Here is a 19,376-nt window from a genome sequence, read left to right as displayed (position 1 = left end):
CCCAGCCAGCCACCTTAGGATCTGGCCCCACCCACCAGTGGGCTGACACAAGACCCAGGATCCCCCAGGATTCACCCCCACCTTCCAGCAGGCAGCACCAATCCTGAGACACCCAGGCTCTGCAGCCAGCTGCTCCAGGACGCCCTGCCCACAGACAGCCTTGCCGGGACCTGGCCCCACTCAGGTTGGCACAAATCCCGGGACAGCCCAAGCCATGCATCCAACCATGCCAAGACCCAGCTCTGCCCATAATCAGCTGATTGCCGCCTCTTGAGGAAGGGCCTAGCAGCCAACAGGCACAGGGGCCAGCACTCTCTACCAGCATGCCCACAGTAATTGGCCCTGCCACAACAGAAGGCACATAGGGGGCACCCCTAGATCATATAGCTACGGTGACACAAGGGGAGTATGTTGCTGAGCCCCATAGGATGTCTTTTATTTTATCTTTAATATTAATTAATTAATTAATTAATTTGGCTGCATCAGGTCTTAGTTGTGACAGGTGGGAATCTTCATTGCCGTGTGTTGGATATTTGTTGCAGCGTGCAGGATCTTTACTTGCAGCATGTGGGATTTAGTTACCTGACCAGAGATCAAACCCAGGCCCTGTGCATTGGGAACACAGAGTCTTAACCACTGGACCACCAGGGAAGTCCCAGGACATCTTTTACACAAGCCGACTTCTTCATGATTGGGAAATATAAATGACCTACTTAATAAGTCCCCTACATACGAACCTTCAAGTTGAGAACTTTCAAAGATGTGAAAACAAAAAAACAAAACAAAACAAAAAAAAGATGTGAATGTGCATTCGCACATACAATCACGTGAGTTAGTTCACATGCCGGGCGTACGTTGCCACGCACATGCATCCGCTACAGTGGTTGTGTTTTTGTGTACTTTACTGTACAGTATCTTTATTTCAAGCCCAGGATGTCCAAAAGCAAGCGTAAAAGCAGCGGTGATGACAAGAAAGCAGTGGCCCAGAGAAAGTACAAAGAGAGACAAGAGGAAGAAGAAGTAACTGAAGAACTGAAGAGATTCACGATGCAAGAAATGGCAAGGGGATTTTCTTTATTTGAGGAGGCACTGTTAGTTTTTGAGGCACAGGACCCAAATGTAGAAGTGTACACAAAGGTTGCAGCAGCCATTCAGAATGCAATCCAGTGCCACCATGTCATCTATGACGAGAAAAAAAAGAGCTACTACCCAGACATCACTGGATCGTTTTTTCAAGAGGGTAGATAGAACTGAATCCAGCAAAGAACCAGAACCTGTGCCATCAATGTCAGGCATGAGTGAAATTGCAGCTTGCCCTCTGCCTCCTATTGCTGACGATCCTTTAGCTCCATCATCTCCCACCTCCTCTCCCTCCTCCAGTCAGTAACTCTTCTTGCCTGTTCACTTGATGCCAGCCCCTGTATGCCAGCTGTTGTACTGTACTACTGTACTTTTCAAGGTACTGTATTGTGAGATTAAAAATGTTTTCTTTATTTTTCTTTTTTGTTTTTTATGTATTATGTGTGTGAAAAGTATTATAAACCTATTACATTACAGTACTATATAGCTGATTATGTTAGTTGGGTACCTAGGCTAACTTTGTTGGTCTTACGAAAAAATTGGACTTATGAACACGCTCTTGGAATGGAACTTGTTTGTGTGTAGGGAACCTACTGTAAACACAAAGAATTAGGCAAAATGCGGCAACAAAGGACATGTTCCAAACAAAGGAACAAGATAAAACTCCAGAAGTAGAACTATACAAAGTGAAGACAAACAATCTACCCAATAAAGGATTTAAGGTAATGATCATAAAGATGCTTAATGAACTTAGGAGAAGAATGAATGACCATAGTGAGAAGTTTAACAAAGAGCTAGAAAATATAAAGAAGAACCAAACAGAGCTGATGCGTACAATAACTGAAATAAAAAATACACTAGAAGGAATCAACAGTAGATTATATGATACAGAGGAATGGATCACCGAACTGGAAGACAAAGTAGTAGAAATCACCGAAGCTGAACAGAAAAAAGAATTAAAAATAAAATGAGGACAGTCTTAAACACCTCTAGAACAACAAGCATACAAACAATCGCCTTATAGAGGTCCCAGATGGAGAAGAGAGAGAGAAGGGGGCAGAGTACTTATCTGAAGTGATAAGAGTTGAAAATTTCCCTATCCTGGGAAAGGAAACAGACATCCAGGTCTATGGAGCACAGAGTCCTAAATAACATCAATCTGACGAGGTCCACGCCAAGCCACACTGTAATTAAATGGCAAAAAATAAAGATAAAGAGAGAATCTTAAAAGCATCAAGGGAAAAGCAACTAGCTACATACAAGGGAGCTCCCATAAGACTGTTAGATGACTTTTCAGCAGAAACTTTGCAGGCCAGAAGGGAGTGGCACGATATATTTAAAGTGATGAAAGGGAAAAACCTTCAACCAAGAATACATGGTAAGGCTATCATTCAGATTTGAAACAGAGATACAGAGTTTTACACACAAGCAAAAGCAAAGAGTTCAGCACCACTAATCTGGCTTTACAAGAAATGTTAAAGGGACTTCTCTAAGCAAAAAAGAAAAGACCAGAACTAGAAATATGAAATTTATGAAAGAAAAAAAACCTCCCTGGTAAAGGCAAATATACAGTAAAGGTAGTAGATCAACCACTTATAAAGCCGGTAGGAAGGTTAAAAGACAAAAGTAGTAAAATCACCTATATCCACAATAGACAGTTACAGGATACACAGAACAAAAAGATGTAAAAGATAATGTCAAAAGCATTAAACGTGGGGGGAGGGAGAGCTAAAAACAATCACATACATATACAGGTTACTATATATAATCTCATCATAACCACAAACCAAAAATCTATAATAGAAACACAGAAAAGGGAAAGGAATCCAAACATAACACTAAAGAAAGACATCAAATCACAAGGGAAGAGAGCAAATGAATAAGAAAGGAACAAAAAATAACTACAGGGACTTCCCTGGAGGCACAGTGGTTAAGAATCCGCCTGCCAATGCAGGGGACGTGTTTGACTCCTGGTCTGGGAAGATCCCACATGCTGCAGAGTAATTAAGCCCGTGTGCCACAACTACTGAGCCTGCGCTCTAGAGCCCGCGAGCCACAATTACTGAGCCCGCCTGCCACAACTACTGAAGCCTGTGCGCCTAGAGCCCATGCTCCACAACAAGAGAAGCCACCACAATGAGAAGTCCGTGCACCGCAATGAAGAGTAGTCCCCACTCGCTGAAACTAGAGAAAGTCCACACAGCAATGAACACCTAACGCAGCCAAAAATAAATAAATTTTAAAAAAGAACTACAAAAACAGCCCCAAAAATATTAACAAAATGGCAATAAGTACATACCTATCAATAATAACTTTAGATGTATATGAACTAAATGCACCAATCAAAGGACACAGAGTGGCTGAATATGTACAAAAACAAGACCCATCTATATGGTGCCAACAAGAGATTCACTTCATATCTAAAAACAGACTGAAAGTGAGGGAATGGAAAAGGGTATTTCATGCAAAGAGAAATGGAAAGAAAGCTGGGGTACCAATACTTAGACAAAATAGACTTTAAAACAAAGACTGTAACAAGAGATGAAGAAGAACTTTACATAATGATAAAGGAATCAATCCAACAAGAAGATATAACCATTGTAAATATATGTTCACTCAACATAGGAGCACCTAAATACATAAAGCAAATATGAACAAACATAAAGGGAAAAACTGACATTAACACAGTAAAAGTAGCATATTTCAACACCCCACTTAAATCAATAGATCATTCAGACAAAAAAAAAATCAATAAGGAAACACTGGCCTTAAATAACACATTAGATCAGATGAACTTAATAGATATATATTTATACATAGAACATTTCATCTAAAAACAGCAGAATAAACATTTCAAGTACACATGGAACATTTTCCAGGAAACATCATATGCTAGACTACAAAACAGGTCTGAATAAATTTAAGAAGACTGAAATCATATCAATCATGTTTTCTGACCACAACACTATGAAGCTAGCAGTCAACTATAAAAAATAAACTGCAAGAAACACAAACATATGGAGGCTAACAATATGCTACTGAACAAACAATGGGTCACTGAAGAAATCAAAGCGGAAATCAAAAAATACCTGGAGACAAATGAAAACAGAAACACAATGATCCGAAATCTACGGCATGCAGCAAAAGCAGTTCAAACAGGGAAGTTTACAGCGATACAAGCCTACGTCACAAAACAAGAAAAATCTGAAGTAAACAACCTAATCTTACAACTGAAGAACTAGAAAAAGAAGAACAAATAAAATCCAAAGTAGAAAGAAAGAAATAATAAAGATCAGAGCAGAAATAAATGAAAGAGACAGACAACAACAGAAAAGATCCATGACACTAAGAGCTGAATCTTTCAAAAGATAAAACTGATAAACATTTAGCCAGACAGATCAAGAAAAGAGAGGGTCCAAATAAATAAACTCACAAATGAAAACAGATAAGTTAAAACTGACACCACAGAAATACAAAGCATCATAAGAGACTACTACAGTTATGTGTCAATAAAATGGGCAACCTAAAGGAAATGGATAATTCTTAGAAACGTAAAATCTCCCAAGACTGAATCAAGAAGGAATACAAATATGAACAGACCAATTCGGTTCATATTGAAATTATTAATTTTAAAAACTCCCAATAAACAAAAGTACAGGACCAGACAGTATCACAGGTGAATTTTACCAAACATTTAAAGAAAAGTTAACATCTACCCTTCTCAAACTAATCCAAAAAACTGAAGAGGGAGGAATGCATCTGAAGTCATTATATGAGGCCAGCATCACCCTGATACCAAAACCAGACAAAGACACCACAAAAAAAGAAAATTATAGGCCAGTATCACTGATGAACACAAATGGAAAAATCCTCAACAAAATATTAGCTAGCTGAATCCAACAATACATTAAAGGGATCAAACACCATGATCAAGTGGGATTCATCCCAGGGATGCCAGGATATCCACAAATCAATCAATGTGACACACGATATTAACAAACTGAATAATAAAAATTATAAGATCATCTCAACAGATGCACAGACAGCTTTCAACAAAATTCAACATCCGTTTATGATAAAAACTGTCCACAGGGGAGGACCTTCAAGATGGCAGAGGAATAAGACATGGAGATCACCTTCTTCCCCAAAAATACATCTACATGTGGAACAACTCCTACAGAACACTTACTGAACGCTGGCAAAAGACCTCAGACTTCCCCAAACACAAGAAACTCCCCACGTGCCTGGGTAGGGCAAAAGAAAAAAGAATAAACAGAGACTAAAGAATAGGGATGGGACCTGCACCAGTGGGAGGGAGCTGTGAAGAAGGAAAGGTTCCCACACACTAGAAGCCCCTTCACGGGCAGAGACTGTGAGTGGCAGAGGGGGGAACCTTCACAGCCACAGAGGAGAGCACAGCAACGGGGTGCGCAGGGCAAAGCGGAGAGATTCCCGCACAGAGGATCAGGCCAAACAGCACTCACCAGCCTGAGAACGTTGTCTGCTCACCCGTCAGGGTGGGGGTGGGGGGTGGGAGCTGAGGCTTGGGCTTCAGAGGTCAGACCCCAGGGAGACGACTGGGGTTGGCTGAGTGAAAACAGCCTGAAGAGGGCTAGTGCGCCACAGCTAGCCGGGAGGGAGTCTGGGAAAAAGTGTGGAACTGCCTAAGAGTCAAGAGACCGTTATTTCGGGGTGCATGAGGAGAGGAGATTCAGAATACCGCCTAAATGAGCTTCAGAGATGGGCGCAAGCTGCAGCTATCAGCATGGACCCCAGAGATGGGCATGAAACACTAAGGCTGCTGCTGCAGCCACCAAGAAGCCTGTGTGCAAGCACAGGTCACTATCCACACTTCCGCTCCCAGGAGGCTGTGCAGCCCACCACTGTCAGGGTCCCGTGATCCAGGGACAACTTCCCCGGGAGAACACACGGCGCGCCTCAGGCTGCTGCAACGTCACGCCGGCCTCTGCCACTGCAGGCTCGCCCCGCATTCCATACCCCTCCCTCCCCCTGGCCTGAGTGAGCCAGAGCCCCCTAATCAGGTGCTCCTTTAACCCCCTCCTGTCTAGGCAAAGAACAGATGCCAGAGGGTGACCTACATGCAGAGGCGGGGCCAAATCCAAAGCTGAACCCTGGGAGCTGTGCGAACAAAGAAGAGAGAGGGAAATCTCTCCCAGCAGCCTCAGGAGCAGCAGATTAAATCTCCACAATCAACTTGATGTACCCTGCTTCTGTGGAATACCTGAATAGACAACAAATCATTCCAAAATTGAGGCTGTGGACTTTGGGAGCAACTGTAGACTTGGGGTTTGCTGTATGCAACTGACTAGTTTCTGACTGTTATGTTTATCTTAGTATAGTTTTTTAGGGCTTGTTATCATTGCTGGATTTGTTTACTGGTTTGGTTGCTCACTTTCTTTATTACTTTTTAAATTTTTGTATTTTAATAATTTTTTATTTTAATAACTTTATTTTTTGTTTCTTTCTTTTATTTTCTCCCTTTTCTTCTCAGCTCTGTGGCTGACAGGGACTTGGTGCTCCAGCCAGGTGTCAGGCCTGAGTCTCTGAGGTGGGAGAGCCGCGTTCAGGACACTGGACCACCAGAGACCTCCCGGCCCCAGGTAATATCAATCGGCGAGAGCTCTCTCAAAGATCTCCTTCTCAACGCCAAGTAAGCAAGCTCCAGTGCTGGACACCCCATGCCAAACAACTAGCAAGACAGGAACACAACCCCACCCATTAGCAGAGAGGCTGCCTAAGATCATGGTAAGTTTACAGACACCCCAAAACACCACCAGACGCGGTCCTGCCCACCAGACACGGTCCTGCCCACCAGAAAGACACGATCCAGCTACATCCACCAGAACACAGGCAACAGTCCCCTCCACCAGGAAGCCTACACAACCCACTGAACCAACCTTATCCACTGGGGGCAGACACCAAAAACAACAGGAACTACGAACATGCAGCCTGCGAAAAGGAGACCCCAAACACAGTACATTAAACAAAATGAGAAGACAGAGAAATATACAGCAGATGAAGGAGCAAAACAAAAACCCACCAGACCAAACAAATGAAGAGGAAACAGGCAGTCTACCTGAAAAAGAATTCAGAGTAATGAAAGTAAAGATGATCCAAAATTTTGGAAATAGAATGGAGAAAATACAAGAAACGTTTAACAAGGACCCAGAAGAACTAAACAGCAAACAAACAATGATGAACAACAAAATAAATGAAATTAAACATTCTCTAGAAGGGATCAATAGCAGAATAAAAGAGGCAGAAGAACGAATAAGTGACGTGGAAGATAAAATAGTGGAAATAACTGCTGCAGAGCAGAATAAAGAAAAAAGAATGAAAAGAATTGAGGACGTTCTCAGAGACCTCTGGGACAATATTAAACACACCAATATTCGAATTATACAGGTCCCAGAAGAAGAAGAGAGAAAGAAAGACTCTGAGAAAATATCTGAAGAGATTATAGTGGAAAACTTCCCTAATATGGGAAAGGAAATAATCAAGTCCGGGAAGCACGGAGAGTCCACTACAGGATAAATCCAAAGAGAAACAAACCAAGACATATTAATCAAACTATCAAAAATTAAATACAAAGAAAAAATACTAAAAGCAGCAAGGGAAAAGCAACAAGTAACATACAAGGGAATCCCCATAAGGTTAACGGCTGATCTTTCAGCAGAAACTCTGCAAGCCGGAAGGGAGTGACAGAACATATTTAAAGTGATGAAAGGGAAAAACCTGTAAACAAGATTACTCTACCCAGCAAGGATCTCATTCAGAATCAACGGAAAAATTAAAACCTTTACTGACAAGCAAAAGCTAAGAGAATTCAGCACCACCAAACCAGTTTTAAAAAAAAAAAAAATGCTAGGGCTTCCCTGGTGGCGCAGTGGTTGAGAGTCCACCTGCCAATGCAGGGGACACGGGTTCGTGCCCCGGTCCGGGAAGATCCCACATGCCACGGAGCGGCTGGGCCCGTGAGCCATGGCCACTGAGCCTGCGCGTCTGAAGCCTGTGCTCCGCAGCGGGAGAGGCCACAGCAGTGAGAGGCCTGCGTACCACAAAAAAAAAAAAAAAAAAAATGCTAAAGGAACTCTTCTAGGCAAGAAACACAAGAGAAGGAAAATACCTACAATAACAAACCCAAAACAATTAAGAAACTGGTAACAGGAACATATATATCGATAATTACCTTAAATGTAAATGGATTAAATGCTCCAACCAAAAGACACAGACAGGCTGAATGGATACAAAAACAAGACCCGTACATATGCTATCTACAAGAGACCCACTTCAGACCTAGGGACACATACAGACTGAAAGTGAGGGAATGGAAAAAGATATTCCATGCAAATGAAAATCAAAAGAAAGCTGGAGTCGCAATTCTCGTATCAGACAAAAGAGACTTTAAAATAAAACCTATTACAAGAGACAAAGAAGGACACTACATAATGATCAAGGGATTAATCCAAGAAGAAGATATAACAATTGTAAATATTTATGCACCCAACATAGAAGCACCTCAAAACGTAAGGCAAATGATAACAGCCATAAAAGGGGATATCGATAGTAACACAATCATAGTAGGGGACTTTAAAACCCCACTTTCAGCAATGGACAGATGATCCAAAATGAAAATAAATAAGGAAACACAAGCTTAAAATAACACATTAAACAAGATGGACTTAACTGATAGGTATAAGACATTCCATCCAAAAACAACAGAATACACTTTCTTCTCAAGTGCTTATGGAACATTCTCCAGGATAGAACATATCTTGGGTCACAAATCAAGCCTTGGTGAATTTAAGAAAATTGAAATCGTATGAAGTATCTTTTCTGACCACAACGCTATGATACTAGATACCAATTACAGTAAAAAAAACTGTAAAAATTACAAACACATGGAGGCTAAAAATACACTACTAAATAACCATGAGATCACTGAAGAAATCGCAGAGGAAATCAAAAAATACCTAGAAACAAATGACAGTGAAAACACAATGACCCAAAACCTATGGGATGCAGCAAAAGTAGTTAGTTCTAAGAGGAAAGTTTATACCAGTACAATCCTACGTCAAGAAACAAGAAAAATCTCACATAAACAAGCTAACCTTACACCTAAAGCAATTAGAGAAAGAAGAACAAAAAACAAAACGAAAGTTAGCAGAAGTTAAGAAATCATAAAGATCAGATCAGAAATAAATGAAAAAGAAATGAAGCAAACAACAGTAAAGATCAATAAAACTAAAAGCTGGTTCTTTGAGAAGATAAACAAAACTGATAAACCATTAGCCAGACTCATCAAGAAAAAAAGGGAGAAGACTCAAATCAATAGAATTAGAAATGAAAAAGGAGAATTAACAACTGACACTCCAGAAAGACAAAGGATCATAAAAGATTACTACAAGCAACTATATGCCAATAAAATGGACAACCTGGAAGAAATGGACAAATTCTTAGAAAAGCACAACCTTCTGAGACTGAACCAGGAAGAAATAGAAAATAAAAACAGACCAATCACAAGCACTGAAATTGAAACTGTGATTAAAACTCTTCCAACAAACAAAAGCCCAGGACCAGATGGCTTCACAGGTGAATTCTATCAAACATTTAGAGAAGAGCTAACACCTATCCTCAAACTCTTCCAAAATATAGCAGAGGGAGGAACACTCCCAAGCTCATTCTACAATGCCACCATTACCCTGATACCAAAACCAAAGATGTCACAAAAAACAAAAACTACAGGCCAACATCACTGATGAGCATAGATGCAAAAATCCTCAACAAAATACTAGCAGACAGAATCCAACAGCACATGAAAAGGATCATAAACCATGATCAAGTGGTGTTTATCCCAGGAATGCAAGGATTCTTCAATATACGAAAATCAATCAATGTGATACACCATATTAACAAATTGGATAAAAACCATATGATCACCTCAATAGATGCAGAAAAAGCTTTCAACAAAATTCAACACCCAGTTATGATAAAAACCCTCCAGAAAGTAGGCATAGAGGGAACTTACCTCAACATAATAAAGGTCATGTATGACAAACCCAGAGCCAACATCATTCTCAATGGTGAAAAACTGAAACCATTTCCTCTAAGATCAGGAACAAGACAAGGTTGCCCATTCTCACCACTATTATTCAACACAGTTTTGGACGTTTTAGCCACAGCAATCAGAGAAGGAAAAGAAATACAAATCGGAAAAGAAGAAGTAAAACTGTCACTGTTTGCAGATGACATGATACTATATATAAAGAATTCTAAAGATGCTACCAGAAAACTACTAGAGCTCATCAATGAATTTGGTAAAGTAGCAGGATACAAAATTAACGCACAGAAATCTCTTGTATTCCTATACACTAATGATGAAAAATCTGAAAGAGAAATTAAGGAAACACTCCCATTTACTACTGCAACAAAAAGGATAAAATACCTAGGAATAAACCTACCTAAGGAGACAAAAGACCTGTATGCAGAATATTATAAGACACTAATGAAATAAATTAAAGATGATACAAATAGATGGAGAGATATACCATGTCCTTGGATAGGAAGAATCAACGTTGGGAAAATGACTCTACTACCCAAAGCAATCTACATATTCAATACAATCCCGATCAAAGTAGCAATGGCATTTTTCACAAAAGTAGAACAAAAAATTTCACAATTTGTTTGGAAACACAAAAGACTCCGAATAGCCAAAGCAATCTTGAGAAAGAAAAATGGAGCTGGAGGAATCAGGCTCCCTGACTTCAGACTATACTACAAAGCTACAGTAATCAAGACAGTATGGTACTGGCACAAAAACAGATATATAGATCAATGGAAGAGGATAGAAAACCCAGAGATAAACCCACGAACATATGGTCACCCTATCTTTGATAAAGAGGTAAGAATATACAGTGCAGAAAAGACAGCCTCTTAAATAAGTGGTGGTGAGAAAACTGGACAGCTACATGTAAAAGAGTGAAATTAGAACACTCCCTAATACCATACACAAAAGTAAACTCAAAATGGATTAAAGACCTAAATGTAAGGCCAGACACTATAAAACTCTTACAGGAAAACACAGGAAGAACACTCTAAGACATAAATCACAGCAAGATCTTTTTTGACCCACTTCAGTGAGAGGCTCACGTACCACAATATAAAAAAAAATAGAGAGTCATGTACCACAATGTTCATTGCAGCACTATTTACAATAGCCAGGACATGGAGGCAGCCTAAGTATCCGTCAACAGATGAATGGATAAAGAAGATGTGGCACATATACGCAATGGAATATTATTCAGCCCCAAAAGAAATGAAATTTAGTTATATGTAGTGAGATGGATGGACCTAGAGTCTGTTCTATAGAGTGAAGTAAGTCAGAAAGAGAAAAACAAATACCATATGCTAACACATATATATGGAATCTAAAAAAAAAAAATAGAAGGTTCTGAAGAACCTAGGGGCAGGCAGGAATAAAGATGCAGACGTAGAGAATGGACTTGAGGACACAGGAGGGGGAAGGGTAAGCTAGGATGAAGTGAGAGAGTGGCATTTACACATATACACTAACAAATGTAAAACAGATAGCTAGTGGGAAGCAGCCTCATAGCACAGGGAGATCAGCTCAGTGCTTTATGGGAGGGTGGGAGGGAGACGCAAGAGGGAGGGGATATGGGGCTATATGTATATGTATAGCTGATTCACTTTGTTATACAGCAGAAACTACACAACATTGTAAAGCAATTATACTCCAATAAAGATGTAAAAAAATAAAAAACTGTCCACAAAGTGGGTATGGAGCAAACATACCTTAACATAATAAAGGCCATATATGACAAACCTAGAGACAATATCATTCTCAATGGTAAAAAGCTGAAACCATTTCCTCTAAGATCAGGACAAGACAAGGATGCCCACTCTTGCCACTTTTATACAGCATAGTATGGAAATTCCTAGCCATAGCAACCAGACAAGAAAAAGAAATAAAATGAAGCCACACTGGAAAGGAAGAAGTAAAACCGTTAGTGTTTGCAGATGGCATGATACTATCTATTGAAGATCCTAAAGATGCCAGCAAAAAACTATTAGAATACATGAATTCAGTAAAGTTTGATAATATAAATTTAACATACAGAAATCTGTTGCATTTGTACACATTAACAATGAACTATCAGAAAGAGAAATTTAAAAAACAATCACATTTACAGGAGTTCCCTGGGGGCCTAGTGGTTAGGATTCCGGACTTTCACTCCTGTGACCCTGGTCAATCCCTGGCCAGGGAGCTAAGATCCCATAAGCCATGTGGCCAAATAAATAAATAAACAAAACAATCACATTTACAATTGCATAGAATAAAAAATGAGCAAGTAGTTACTTGTGGCCTTTCTATCCCTTAGTTATACATGCTTCTAATAAACAGGGCATGTGGTTTCACTGATAAGGGCTTTTTAAAGGCCCTATAGTATAATCTAGACAACTCTAGAAAGCAACTCATACCTCATCTGCATGATCAGGCAAAGTTGTTTTACAGTTAAAGTTTCTGAGTTTCAACTTTAAGAAAACAATATCAGAAGAAAGCACTTCAAATCTGACCTGTTTAGTTTAAAAATTAGTGGGAAATGGGGTCCCCTAAAGTAGAAAATGAAACAAAATAAAACCAAAAAATTCAAAATAGAAGAAGGCAACCTATAAAACAAAAGAGTGAAGAAAACAGGAAACGTAGGCAATAGCAGTCCAAAATAAAGAGGGGGAAAAAAGCATGTTTCAGATTGGTCTGCCATGAATATTCCAACCTTTCATTAATCACTCCTACCCCACCTCAATTCTTCACAGTCTGGGTAGATGACCTTGCTACCTTCACCAAGGAAAAAAAGGGTTACTTTAACTATCTGTGTCTCTAAGAATTTTCCAAATGCTTAGTTATTCTTTACTCCTGCCCTTTAGGGTCAAAAGATAAAATATCCCCTATTACCTAAGATTTAATTTTTTCACCTGTTCCAACCTTCATCCCACCACAAAAAAAAAACTGCTTCATCATCAATCCTCTCTCTTAGTTGTATTATCAATCTCTCACTCTTTACTGGCTTCTTTCTTCAACGTATAAATATGTTCAAAATCCTTCCGTCTTAAGAATACAAAAGCTCTGCCTCCACCCTGCAACCTCTCAAACTCACTCCCCAGAATGAGCTTTCCAAAACACAAACCCAATTATTTTGGGTTTCTTGCTGAAAATTCCTAAAGAGTTCCCTTCAGGAGATTTTTCTAAATATCAAGGTTTTACTTCTGATCAACAAATGTTCCTTGTTGTGCCAAACTCTGTCAGGCACTTATCCAAACTAACTGTAACGTCATTTTCCCATTTATCCCCAGGTAACTGTGGCTTATTCTCCAGTATTCAGCACAAACAACATTGCTTCGTATTTCCTGACCAGCCTCTCAGACTGAAACACCAACCTTTTGCCAGTGTTTTCTCTTTATCTGCCCATGACTTCTTATGCATACTATGGTGTAATCTTTGTTTGTTCTTGTCTGTCACCCTCTCTATACTATGAGTAAACAGAAAGTGAAGACTGATTTGTTCAACTCTGTCTCAGTACCTTTCACAGTATTCAATAAATGTCTGCTAAATGAATGATAGATCAGCAGCAAAGATAATGAGAAGTGGATGCAGCAAACCAAGTTTGAAGCAACAGACTTGAAGTAAAGATTTATTTGAGCATGTGTAAAAGTGATTACCATTTGAAATATCATTCTACAATACCTAAAGCAATTGTTTTATGGGGCTTGAAAGGGAGCCAACAGAATAGACAGCCTGTCTCCTGCTGGCCCCTGCTTATGTGAAGATGTGGATCATCTCCCTGTCAGCCTAAGGATGAAGCAGACACAAAGAAAAAGCAGTGCTAAGGATGCTGCAGAGAGATGGAGTCAGAGCTTGGATTTACTGCTCTATCGCGGAACTTTTCCTGCTGGATCAATCAAATTATCTTTATTGTTTAAATCCTAACATTTTCAATTCCAACTAAGTTGTAAAATGACGACAAGTTCCTCCCATAACTATATGCATGCCCCTTTGCGATGTGACTTAATCTTTCTTTCCTAGAAAAGGTGCAGTCTATTTCTCTAACCCTTAATCTGGGCTTGGATATATGGGACATTTGGCTAATGGGACATTGGCAAATGTGACACAGCAGAGCCTTTAAAAGGGCTTGTGCATTAGGGCTTTCCCACTTCAGAGGTTTTAAAAGCACTTCTGCATTAGGGCTTTCCCGTTCTTGCCACCAGGAACACTAACTATGAAGTAAAGAAGCCTGTGCTAGCCTCTTGGAGAATGACATACCACATGGAGAGGGGCTCAGCTTTCCCTGGCAAGGCTCTAAACATGTGAGTGAGGCCATCCTAGAACTTCCAGCCACAATCAAGCCAACCTCAGACCACAGGAACAGCCTGACCAACATATAGAATCGTGAGAAAATAAATGTTTTAAGCTACTAAATTCTGGATAGTTTTTATACAGTGTTATTGACTAGATGTTTGTGTTCCCCCAGATATGCTGAAGCTTTAACTCCCATTTGGAAATGGGCTGCTGAGGAGTAATTAAGGTTAAATGAGGTCATAAGCGTGGGGCCCTGATACAATAGGATTAGTTTCTTAATAAGAAGAGACACCAGAGATTTTTTTCTCTCTCTCAGCTATCTGCAAGCCAGAAACCAACCCCAATGGACCTTGATCTGAGACTTCTAGGCTCTAGACCTGTGAGAAAATAAATGTGTGTTGTTCAAGTCATCCACTCTTTGGTATTTTGTTACGGTAGCCCAAGCAGACTTATACTATACAGCATAGCAAACTGACACAGTGAGTCTTAGCACTAGTCCTGCTAATTATTTTTAAAAGGTTACTATTAGGGCTTCCCTGGTGGTGCAGTGGTTAAGAATCCACCCGCCAATGTAGGGGACACAGGTTCGAGCCCTGGTCCAGAAAGATCCCACATGCCGCAGAGCAACTAAGCCCATGAGCCACAACTATTGAGCCTGTGCTCTAGAGCCCATGAGCCACAACTACTGAGCCCATGCACCTGGAACCTGTGCTCTGCAACAAGAGAAGCCACCACAGTGAGAAGCCCGCACACTGCAACAAAGGGTAGCCCCCACTCGCTGCAACTAGGGAGAAGCCCACGCACAGCAACGAAGACCCAACACAGCCAAAAATAAATAAATTAATTAATTTTTAAAAGAAAAGGTTACTACTTAAAAAACCCCATTATTTTGTGGTATATGTAATTCAAGTTTTAAGCTAATTTATGGTTTAAGCTAATAAGGAGTTGCCTTTTGTCATCATATCTCTTCATTTGCTCTTAATGGAACATCAAAGTTCTTTTTTGCTCTTTTCTGAATGGTGTCTAATATTGGACAGAGTAAAAATAGCTACATCTATCTACCAGAATAGAACTATACTATGGTTACAGGGTACTCGAACAATATATTCACATTAATTCATTCAACTGTTTGAGCACCTACTATTTACTTGGCAACTGCTATGATAAGGATGAAAGAAAATGTAGTCTCAACTCTCAACACTGCTCAGGGAAAGAGACAGACAAAATGAATAGTTGGTAGTATAGGGTATAGACTTTCATAGGTTCTATACTTCAATGTGATCTATAGCTTCATTCTTTATACACTAATGCCCCTAAAGCACCTTTCCAATACTACCAAAGTCAGGCTTTCATATGTCAGTAGACGAATAACTTCAAGGTATAGGATTGTGGTACTGCCTGCCAATCAATTGTTCAGCTTTGTTATGTTTACCAATGCAGCAGTGTGTGTGCCATTGTTTAACTATTTTATTAGTTCAGTAAATACTTATTTGTTGCCACAAATTTTATAGTATTTTGCTTAAAGTTTGATAGTATTGATAACATGATCAAGAAAAGGTGTAACTCATCAAGTATACAGAAAGCAGGAATCTTTGGACGGATGACCACGTGTTCGACTATTAAGTAAAAAAAAAAGTATATTAACCATTGGTGACATTTAAAAGTCAAGTAAAAATGATAAAAGAAGCAGAGAAATCTTTGGAATTATGAACTGTTGATTATAAAAACAATACTAGTGATCCAAATGCAAAAGAACAGTCATGAGTCCATAGGACTCTTGATGACATAATGCTTATTATAGATTCCTTAATCATTTCAAAATGTCAAAAATGAGAATTTGAGATGGGAAATTATTTGTAAAAATTAGTCAGAATAGGTAAACCTATAGAGATAGAAAGTAGATTGTCGGTTCAGAGGAATGGGGAGTGACTGCTAATGGGTGCAGGGTTTCTTTTTGGGGTGATGAAAATGTTCTAAAATTGATTGTGGTGATGGTTTTACAACTCTAAATATACTAAAAACGATTGAATTGTAAGCCTGTAATGGGTGAACTGTATGGTATGTGAATTATATCTCAAAAAATATATTGCTGATTAAAGATTTAACTTGAAAGGCTCAACAGTTAAAAGATATTAATTGGTCAATATTTAGTGTTCAATCTATGCTTTTCTTGTTTTAAATAATCATGTCCAACAATTCCAAGATTAAAAAAGAAGTAAAACATTTACAGCATAAAACCTTGTAACTGTTTTATTCCCTTGGAAATAGAGCATTTTCCCTCAAACAAGTAAACCTATTGTTCAACCTTATACTCTCAACCTTCATACAGATTTTCAGAAATACACATCAATAGTAGATAGCCTACATAACACAGCAAGGCCTGTAACCAAAGTATGAACAAAATGGTGAGGAAATACAGTGGTTGCAACAAATTATCATTGCAATTACTACATCTTTAATTAAAGGACTTTCCTATGAATCTTCAACTTACCTTCATCATGACATTTAGTGTATATTTTTGATCTTCCCGCCTTGCCGAAGCTTTTGCTTCCATAGCTTCTTTTGCTCTTTCTTGTGCTTGTAGGATAGATTTTTCCCTTATTCTTTGCATCATCTCTTTGTCAACTAAAACATAAGGAATATCAATAAATTAGGATCATGATGAATTTGTTTTACTCAGGAGAAACTGCTTACATACTGATTTGGGATAAGATGTTTTTGGACCCAACCTCACATGGAGAAGTGAAAACATATCCCAATATTAAACTGGTCAAGAAGCTAATACTAAAAGGTAAGCAAGTAACTGTAATAGTAATGAATTAGTAACGAATGCATGCCTTGGGACTTCCCTGGTGGCGCAGTGGTTAATCCGCCTGCCAATGCAGGGGACATGTGTGTGAGCCCTGGTCTGGGAAGATCCCACATGCCGGGGAGCAACTAAGCCCGTGCACCACAACTACTGAGCCTGTGCTCTAGAGCCTAAGAGCCAGAACTACTGAGCCCATGTGCCACAACTACTGAAGCCCGCACCTAGAGCCCGTGCTCCAAGAGCAACAAGAGAAGCCACCGCAATGAGAAGCCTGTGCACAACAACAAAGAGCAGCCCCCGCTCCCCACAACTAGAGAAAGCCCACGTACAGTGACGAAGACCCAATGCAGCCAAAAATAAATACACAAATAAAATTTAGAAAAAGAATGCATGCCTTTGTGCACTGAGAGAGATAGACAAACAGAGTGAGAGAGAGAGAGAGAGAGAGAGAGACAGAGAGGGAGGATATGAATAAGAGAGAAGAGGAACAATGGAGAGGGGAAATAACAGAGGGAATGAGGATGGAGAGAGGGGAGGGAGAGGAGGAGAGGGTCACAAGAGGGAGAGAGAGGACTGCGGAATGAGGGGGAGAGGGAAAGGGAGCCAGAGGGGACAAGATGGGAGGAAAGAGAACACATTTATTCTCCTCTCTCTCTGTTGAGAAACTAGAGCTATTTGCTCATAAACCTGATAACAATAAATCATCTCTGGGGGGTCTCCTAGAAGAGAAGTTGGGTTGGGACCATCTGATATAATCAATCACCTTCAAAAATACAAATGGTGATTTATAGTGATACATATGAAGAGTACAGAGCCAGCCTTAGTAAAAATTACAAAGTAACATGACATGTTACATACAGACTTTACCATTCACAATTATTTTTTATTCAGTCACTCAGTATTTTAGAAACTGCAGGCTGTGATCCATTAGGGGGTAAATTATCTTAGGGGAAGAAGGATAAGGAAGGGATCTGGACTTTGAAGAAGAAAAAAACAGGAGGGGAGAGGAAACTTGGTAGGAGAGTGTGAAGTAGGGGAGTGATAAGAAGGGCAGGAGTGTGATACCAAAACCAGACAAAGATGTCACAAAAAAAGAAAACTACAGGCCAATATCACTGATGAATATAGATGTAAAAATCCTCAACAAAATACTAGCAAAGAGAATCCAACAGCACATTAAAAGGATCATACACCATGATCAAGTGGGGTTTATTCCAAGAATGCAAGGATTCTTCAAAATACACAAATCAATCAATGTGATACACCATATTAACAAACTGAAGGAGAAAAACCATATGATCATCTCAATCGATGCAGAGAAAGCTTTTGACAAAATTCAACACCCATTTATGATAAAAACCCTCCAGAAAGTAGGCATACAGGGAACTTTCCTCAACATAATAAAGGCCATATATGACAAACCCACAGCCAACATCATCCTCAATGGTGAAAAACTGAAAGTATTTCCACTAAGATAAGGAACAAGACAAGGTTGCCCACTCTCACCACTCTTATTCAACATAGTTTTGGAAGTTTTAGCCACAGCAATCAGAGAAGAAAAAGAAATAAAAGGAATCCAAACTGGAAAAGAAGAAGTAGCACTGTCACTGTTTGCAGATGACATAATACTATAAATAGAGAATCCTAAAGATGCTACCAGAAAACTACTAGAGCTAATCAATGAATTTGGTAAAGTAGCAGGATACAAAATAAATGCACAGAAATCTATGGCATTCCTATACACTAATGATGAAAAATCTGAAAGTGAAATCAAGAAAACACTCCCATTTACCATTGCAACAAAAAGAATAAAATACATAGGAATAAACCTACCTAAGGAGACAAAAGATCTGCATGCAGAAAATTATAAGACACTGATGAAAGAAATTAAAGATGATACAAATAGATGGAGAGATATACCATGTTCTTGGATTGGAAGAATCAACATTGTGAAAATGACTCTACTACCCAAAGCAATCTACACATTCAATGAAAACCCTATCAAACTACCACTGGCATTTTTCACAGAACTAGAACCAAAAATTTCACAATTTGTATGGAAACACAAAAGATGCCTAAAAGCGAAAGCAA

At 39.4% G+C, this 19,376-nt stretch overlaps 1 protein-coding gene across 2 annotated transcripts in view; it reads right to left on the bottom strand.

The window, feature by feature from the left end:
• The window catches only part of DNAAF4 (dynein axonemal assembly factor 4), an 82,117-nt gene that overhangs the window by 48,375 nt on the left and 14,366 nt on the right, over nucleotides 1–19,376 (bottom strand). For both annotated transcript variants that reach the window (XM_030878751.3, XM_030878750.3), the window contains exon 3: nucleotides 16,968–17,101. In XM_030878751.3, the coding sequence (XP_030734611.2) occupies nucleotides 16,968–17,101 (134 nt within the window). The remainder of the gene's footprint in view (nucleotides 1–16,967; nucleotides 17,102–19,376) is intronic.

This window comes from Globicephala melas, chromosome 2 (assembly GCF_963455315.2).
Source record: "Globicephala melas chromosome 2, mGloMel1.2, whole genome shotgun sequence".
Classification (NCBI taxonomy): Eukaryota; Metazoa; Chordata; class Mammalia; order Artiodactyla; family Delphinidae; genus Globicephala; species Globicephala melas.
This window is presented reverse-complemented; position numbering and strand designations above follow the sequence as displayed.